Source organism: Fonticula alba (assembly GCF_000388065.1).
Source record: "Fonticula alba strain ATCC 38817 unplaced genomic scaffold supercont2.7, whole genome shotgun sequence".
Taxonomy (NCBI): Eukaryota; order Rotosphaerida; family Fonticulaceae; genus Fonticula; species Fonticula alba.
The window spans coordinates 344,740-352,284 of NW_009242977.1; the positions used below are offsets into that span (position 1 = coordinate 344,740).

The following is a 7,545-nucleotide window of genomic DNA, read 5'->3' on the forward strand; positions in this document are numbered from 1 at the left end:
GTCGGCGCCGCCGGCACCACCCCCGGGCCCCAGCCGGACCAGGCAGAGATCGCGCGCGGTTTGGCAGATCTGCACCGCCAGGTGTCGGCGCTGGGTCCGCTCGGCGGGGCTCACCCCGGCCGGCCACTGTGGCAAAAGGCTGGACGCGGGCGAGGTCCGCCGCAGGTGCTGGTCCATGGCGCCCAGGACCGCCACCCCGGCCGGATTGGTATGAAGCCCACCCGGCCCGAGCCCGGGCCCGGTGCCTCCCTCGCCGTGTAGCGCGCCGTCCAGGTCCTCCGGGTCGGCATCGACATCGGCCCCATCAGCGATGCCCAGCAGGAACTGGTGAAGCCGGAGCAGGTGCTCCGGCAGGAGGGCCGCGGCACGGGCCAGGGCCCCGCGCAGGCCATCATCAACTGCGTGTCAGGCGCCGGGGTGTTAGAAGACCGCCTGCCGGGCGAAATATGCGAGGGTAGCGCGCGAACCCGAGGCAGGACATAGGGGCGGGGAAGAGAGCGGGGGGGGGGGGGGGGGAAGGCTTGCCATGAAGAGCGAGCGCCTTTGGAACGCACCCTCCGAGGCCGATGGCCCGGTGGCTGCCAGCGGGGCCAGCGTGCGTGTGGCCACCGCCGTGCGCCAAGCTGCCAGAGCCGTGCGCAGGTCGGCATCCATGCCGGCGGCCCCGGCCACCGAGGCGACCCCCGGCAAGACGGCCGCTGCCGTGGCCGGCCGTCCCCCGGGCATTCCCAGCGCCGGGGACAGGATGGATTGGGCAGCCGCCGCTGCGGCCGCCAGATTGATGGGCACCTCGGCAAAGCGACTGAAGGGGCCGGAGTTCTGCAGGTGACCAGTCACCGGGGGCAGGGTGTCCGTCAGGACCTGGATGCCGCGCTGCATGAAGCCCCCGAGCATCCCGGCCGCATAGCCACTGGCTCCGGCAAGCAGCCCGCCCCGACCGGGAGAGCTCGCTGCTGGGGCTGCACTTGACGACTCCTGCCCCGAGGGCCCGGGGGTGCCGGGCTGCGGTGCCAGGAAAGGCGACGTCGTGGCCACCGGCACATCCAGCCCGGCCACCGGCTGCATGTCGAAGTGCACCACCACCAGCTGACGAATGCACGCCAGATGCCGAACATAGAAGAGCGGCGCGTCAATATCACACGTCTGGGATCGTGTGTGTGTGTGTGTGTGCGTGAGAGAGAGCGAGAGGGAGAGGGAGAATATGTATGTGCGAATGTGTGCGAGTGGAGTGACGAGGGCAGAGGTGGCCGTGGTTTCAGCGTCAATGAGTCAGGGATCGTTGTTTGACGACGGTGGTGGTTGCATGTGTCATTTTTCCCCGATGGGGGGGGGGACGGAGAATGGCGGATTTTTACGCAGTCGTCACAGGAAGTTAGCACAAACCACGCCCGGGCCATGGAACAAGACCCCCACAAGACCAGGGACAAGGGCAAGGGAGCGCACCGGGGTTTTGGCGTTCAACAAAGCCAAGGACGCCTGGTGCACGGCTCCGCGCATGCTGGCCACCAGCTCCACGGCCAGCGAGTGGAAGAGATCCCGGCCCACGCGGCCCTGGTGCAGCAGATACACAAGATCAATGACCACGCGCAATGGGGCGTACAGGGTCGACGCGGCAGGCAGCGCCGGGTCGCCCCACACCGGCGAGAGAGGGATGCCGCATTCGGTGCGGAATTCAATCAGGAAGGCACGCTCGTCATTCCCCGGCTGCAAGGACGCCTCGGAGGCACTCGTGGCTGGCGGCCGACCGACCAGCGACCTGGAAGCGTCCGACCCGATGGCCGGCGACTGGGCGCAGATCCGCCGAACCAGGGCCTCGGCCGCCGCCGGCGACCCGAGTACGGGGGGCGGGTACAGCAGCGCTCGCGAGGAGGCCTGCTGCGAACGGAAGGCGATGCGCGTGCGGATGTCCGCCAAGGCCGGGCTCACGGCCCGGTGTGGCAGGGTGTTCAGCGAGTCTCCGATGGACTCCGGCTCGTCGAGGTCATCCAGCAGTGGGGACAGTCCGGCTGACACGGCACACAGCCGGTCAATCCGCGACTCGCTGATGGCCTTGGCTCGGATGTGCTCCTGGAAGGGCTTGCCCAGTATTGCGAGGTGGTTGCTACAGGGCAGCGAGTCGGGGGCAGCATGGGGGAAGTGAGATGTCGGCATGAGGTAAGTACCGAGGGGGAGGGAGAGGGGGGAGGAGGGGGGAGGAGGGGGGAGGAGAGAGGAAAGAAAGAGGAAAGAGGAAAGAAGAAAGAAACAGGAAAGAGGAAAGAAGAAAGAAACAGGAAAGAGGAAAGAAGAAAGAAACAGGAAAGAGGAAAGAAGAAAGAAATAGAAAACAGGAAAGAGGAAAGAAACAGAAAACAGGAAAGAGGAAAGAAACAGAAAACAGGAAAGAGGAAAGAAACAGAAAACAGGAAAGAGAAAAGAAACAGGAAAGAAGAAAGAAACAGAAAACAGGAAAGAGGAAGAAGTAGGGCACATGAAAATAGCCGGCAGACCGTGCCATCGACACACACCTTAAGGCATCAATATCGTCCACAGTCAGTTGCGGGCTGAGGGCCGGCGCCGAGGCCGGACTCTCGGCTGGCGTGGTGGGTTCGCTCCCGGCCGAGGGGGACGTGCCGTCGGTGAAGAAGCCCGAACACAGAAGCACCTCATCGGCCAACACACCCAACAGGAAGTGGCATGCCCGGTAGGCGAAGGATGCCAGACTGCCATCATCCCGAACCGGCGCCTCCGAGCCGGGCCCCCCGCCACTGGCGAACCCCGCATGCCCGGGCCATTGAATGTCCGAAGCCAGCCAGTCGTCCCAGAGCTCGCCGCCGCCCATGACCGTGGCTTTGCTGGGCTTGGCCAGCTCGCCGAGACACCGCGAGATGCCGCCATACGACTCGAGCACCGTCCGCCGGCCGGCGAGGAGACTGTCCCGGCAGGCCACCAAATGCCCGAGCGTCTCGGCGGCCGTCTGCGCCAATTCGGCCCGGGCAGACACGCCGCGTGCGGCGGCCGCCGCCGCCGCCGCGCTCGCCGCCGGTCCGGCTCCCATGAGAGCCCCCGGTGCCGAAGGCCCGGCCTTGTGCACGATCAACGCCGTGGAGTCCGTCTGCGTGGTGGCCGGGAAGTCATGGCGGACCAGGGACCGGGTGGCTTCCATGGCCTGGCGCTCCGGGGTCGACCGCTGGGCCAGGAAGGCCAGCAGCGCGCGCGCCGCCGGGGCCACGCTTCGATATGGCGCATCGCACAAGGTTGCCCGCTCGATCTCCACCTCGGTCACCGGGTCGCCGTGCGGGGCGTCGGATGCCCCGCCAGCCGGCGGGTTCTGCCACGGGGGTCAGCGTGGGAAGGGAGCCATCCGGGCCGGCTGCCCCCGATGGGCATGCCACAAATGCGAGGCACGTACAGAAGTCACCTTGCGGTACACACGATCCAGGGCCTCGCGCCGTGCGGTGGAGATGAGCAGCACCGCCCGCTCACGGAGACGGCCCAGCGCCTGTCGCGTGAGGCCATGCGCCCGACGCACATACACCGAGCTATTCAAGTAGAAGGGCTTCACAGTGTCATCCCAAAAACCATGATGATAGCGGAGGGGGGGGGGAGGAAGAAGGTGAGCAAGGAGAAGAGGGCAGGCAGGCAGGTACAGCAGGGCAAAGCCACACAGCATGGACCAGTAAAGCCGCCACCGAGGAGCGGGCAGCCCGGGGACGGTGTCATGGCACGAGCACGTGCAGACGCACCCGAGACTCGAAGAAGGCCGCACTGGCCTCAGCACGCTCGATGAGGGCCAGCTCGTGTTGCAGGTCGTCCCCCTCGGCCAGGGGTCGAGCCAACGCCGCGGCGATCACATCCAGCTGGGCAAAGACATCCAGGCGCTGGTCCAGCGCGGTGGCAAACTTTTCCAACCACGCGCGCTTGGTGGCCAGCGCATCGCAGCTGTCCTGTAGCGCGCGCGTCCGGGTCCGGACCTCTTGACTTGTGGAGTCCAGGGAAAACAGCGCATCCAGGGCCTCGGTGGCTGGATGCCATACAGGTGAGTGCACGGCCCGACTGGCAGACTGAAGGCCAGGAGAAACCCACATCCGCGGCAAGGAACATGCCTGCCCCTCCCCGGGGGAAGGGTGTGCGAGTGTGCATTCGGCACGAACCATGTTCCAGAATGGTGTCACACGCGGAGGCGTGCATCAGCAGCGAATCGCCATAGGCGCTGCACAGGGGCGGGGGCGGGGGGGGGGGGGGGGGGAAGGGGCAAAGACGCATGGGGGGCCGGTCACAGGCAGCCAGGTGGGAGACCGCACACGAGCGAGGGACAAACTGGTGAGTGGCCGCAGGGCGGCATCGTGCAGCGGGGGGAAAAGGGACCTCGCGGCACTGGCCTGGCCTTTGCATCAGAGGGGGGACAGAGGCATGGCGTACATGTGGGTCGACACGCGGGACTGTGCCAACAAGGCCTCGCTCGACCGGACACTGGCAGCCAGCCGGGCCGGGGAGCTGACACCCCCGGTGGGAGTGGCGGCGGGGGCTGGCGGCTGGTCGCCTTCCGATGCCGAGGCCGCCGGGGCCGGGTGCTGCCCGGCCGGGTCCTCCGGCAGGCCGGACAGGAACTCACGCTCGACCGGGGCCGACACGACCAATCGCAATGAGCCGTCTGGCGGCCCGGCGCGGCTGACCATCGCCTGAAGGCGCTGCATCAGGAGCTTCTGGCTGTCAGTCGGCGGCGGCGGGCCGGTCTCCCAGGACCGGACCAGGCGCGCGGCATCAGCCACATTGCTGCTGGCGGCTGTGATTGCCGCACTGGACGCGGGGTCGGGCGTGCGGTAGCCCGAGGGGGTCGCCACCGCTGCCGGGCCGGTCGAAGTGGACGCCATGTCAGGGGAGCAGACGGCGGGAGCGGGGGGACGTGCGGAGGGGGGAGGGGGGCGCCGCCAGGCCAGTGGAGTGGGCGACGGGGATGGCTGCCAGAGAGCAGGGCAATGAGAAGGCAGAGAGAGTAGGGGAGGGGGGACATGCAGATATGGCGGGAAAGCGCGCGGCGAAGGGTGGAGAATTAATTCCCCTCCCCTCCTCGACGAGCAAGCCAAAATGTGTGTGTGTGTGTGTGTGTGTGCGTCAGCCTCCCCCCTCCCCACCCCCTTCCTCTGCCTCCAGGCTCCAGGATAATGGACCAAGATCGCGCCTGGGCCGATCGGCGCCGAGCACTTAGCTACTGACAAGTTGGACAGAAAAACATGCACCCCTCGCCCGCGGCTCGACCGGCCCCCCCCCCCCCCGACTGGCAAGTGGCGGGGGCGGTGTCCGACACCTCGCGATGAATTCCACGTCACGTGATTCTCCCAGCCTGACGGTGCGCCGGGACCCGGCGGTCGCCCTGGACGCGAGAGAGAGAGAGAGAGAGAGAGGGACAAGGCCCCGGGGTCCCGCGACAAGGCTCGGCGCCGGACCCCACCCTGTGTGGGATGGGCCCCTCTCGCCTGGGAGGACGGGTATCCCACGTCTCACCGCACCTTGGTGCGTGTGTGTGCGTGTGTGTGTGTGTGTGTGTGTGTGTACTGTGCATGAGGCTCGCCCAGCGTACCTCGCTCCCCCCCTGCCCCCCCCCCCCCTCATGCTGTGTGTCGCCGAGCTCCCCATGCCTCAGGTGTGCTCTGCGGCCCTACTCTGGCGCTCTGAGAGTGGCGAGAGAGGCAAATGCAGGGGCCTGCACACATCCCCCACAACGAGCGGAAGCACGGCGCAACCCAATGCTCTCTGTTCCCAGGGTCTCCCCCGCTCTTCGTATCTCTCTCTCTCTCTCTCTCTCTCTCTCTCTCTCTCTCGCTCCAGCTCTCTCCCTTGGTTGCTCTCTTTCGGGGCGAGGTGTTTATTTCTGAGGCATTGGAGGACAAAAGGGGACGCGAAGGGCTCCCCCGGAAAAGAGGGGCCAAAGCGCAGCAAGCCGCTTCTCTAGGAGGGTGGGAAGGCAGCCATGCAGACGCGCGCGATGTGAGAATCTGGGTGAGAGAAGAAGCAGACTGGTGGCATAGACAGACTGGCGGTTGAGCAGACGCGTGTTTACTCGGCCTTGGGCCTGGCGGTGTTTTCGGCGCAGGGCAAAGAGAGGGGGGGGGTCGGGGGAGGGAACGACCAGATGTCAGATGGAGTCCCATGAGGGGGGGGGGAGGTGAAGAAGCAGGGGCGGTATCCGCCTGGATAGCGAGAAAGAAGACTGACGAGAAGAAGAGGAAGAAGAGCAGCAAGAGGGGGAGGAGGAAGAGGAGGAACAAAGCCAGGGACATACGGCATGGGGGGGGCAGCGGCCACCGACTCGAAGAAGCTGGTGGGGTAGTGCGGGCGCGGCAGGAAGTTGTACTTCTCAACCAGAGGACGAGAGAAGACGGGGAGGGCAGCGCCTATGTGCGTGAACCGGGGAGGGGGAGCGGCGGGAGGGGAGGACGGGGGGAGGCGGGGATCAGACACAGAGGAAGCAGGAGGAGTGTAACATACGCCCATGGATGAGCACAGAGGAAAGGTCCAACAAGGGGCTGGGCCGTGTGCAACACCAGCAACAACGGCCACAGCGAGGCAGCAGCGACGATAAGGGCACTACCACCACCAAAAAACCACACATGCACATGCACATGCACATGCACATACACACACACACACACACACACACACACACACACACACACACACACACACACACATGCAGAGATGTCCCACTACAGCAAGATGAATGGACACGGCCACAAACAGGACAACGCACCAACAGTGCACAGGAAGATGGACACGATCAGGTGCGGGGTGTTGGTCGAGTGATAACGGAGGAACTGACCGAAGGACATGGTGGCACGGCTTCCGGGAGAGGACAGAGGCAAAAGGGGAGGGGGGGGGCGAGGGAGGAAGGGAAGAGGGAGGGGGGAGGGAGGACAGGAATGGCAGGAGGCGAGACAATCCAATCGGGTCCGGAAGAGGGATGATGCGCCCCCCTCGGAGCGGGGGGGACACCGGCGGGTGGGAGGCAGAAATAGCCCAGGCGGAAACGCCATTACTTGGGGTGTGACTCGGGCGGATCAGCTGCCTCCTCCGGTGCTGCTGGCACCGGACCCATCAGAATGCGTACAGTTAAGTGTAGGTACCATCGGATCCCCAAGCTCCCGGCGGAGCGCCCGCCAGGTTGGCATCTCGATCTCGCTCCCTTCCCCCGCACGCGGGGGGAGGGGGAGGGTGGGGGACATGCGCGCGTGCTGGCTGATGGGCGGCTTATGTTTGTGGAAGGCGGATACCCCCCCTCCCCCCCCCCGCCCCTTTCGCGCGCCCCCAGGTGAGCCGATCGGCCTGCCCCGCCCCCGGGGGGCTGTGGCTCGAGACGGGGAAAATATCCGGCTCACGCGCCTACCCCCGGGCCCGGCCACACGGCGGCCCCTCGAGGCAGGTCGCCGGGGGGGGGGGGGGGGTACAGTGGGCCGAAGACCATGTAGGTTACAGGCTTGCGGGGCGGGCGCGCGAAGCGCGAATTGTGCACGACATGTGCACTAGGTCTCCGTGGTTCGCGTCACCCGGGCCGCGGGTCACCAATGG

The 7,545-nt window shown here is 66.4% G+C and overlaps 2 protein-coding genes across 2 annotated transcripts; both read right to left on the minus strand.

Moving 5' to 3' along the window:
- Positions 1-110: 110 nt before the first annotated feature.
- Positions 111-4,853, minus strand: H696_04273 (hypothetical protein; the record flags this gene model as incomplete). The annotated part of the gene is made up of 9 exons (XM_009498151.1): positions 111-139; positions 222-398; positions 555-1,143; positions 1,444-2,101; positions 2,508-3,310; positions 3,392-3,538; positions 3,726-4,003; positions 4,134-4,192; positions 4,402-4,853. 9 exons carry the CDS (start codon positions 4,851-4,853, stop codon positions 111-113), a joined length of 3,192 nt encoding a protein of 1,063 aa, XP_009496426.1.
- A 930-nt stretch (positions 4,854-5,783) lies between these two features.
- H696_04274 (hypothetical protein) lies at positions 5,784-6,933 on the minus strand. Its single transcript, XM_009498152.1, has 3 exons — positions 6,731-6,933; positions 6,263-6,374; positions 5,784-6,052 (listed from the first exon to the last, which is right to left on the minus strand). Exons 1-3 carry the CDS (start codon positions 6,807-6,809, stop codon positions 6,037-6,039), a joined length of 207 nt encoding a protein of 68 aa, XP_009496427.1. The 5' UTR covers positions 6,810-6,933; the 3' UTR covers positions 5,784-6,036.
- Between the last annotated feature and the right edge of the window lie 612 nt (positions 6,934-7,545).

What these genes read in the sequence shown, in the direction of transcription:
- H696_04274 (XM_009498152.1), bottom strand. Translation starts at nt 6,809, where the DNA reads ATGTCCTTCGGTCAGTTCCTCCGTTATCACTCGACCAACACCCCGCAC. An exon ending in CATCTTCCTGTGCACTGTTG is followed by an intron (nt 6,375 to 6,730) that starts GTGCGTTGTCCT and finishes TCACGCACATAG; the next exon opens with GCGCTGCCCTCCCCGTCTTC.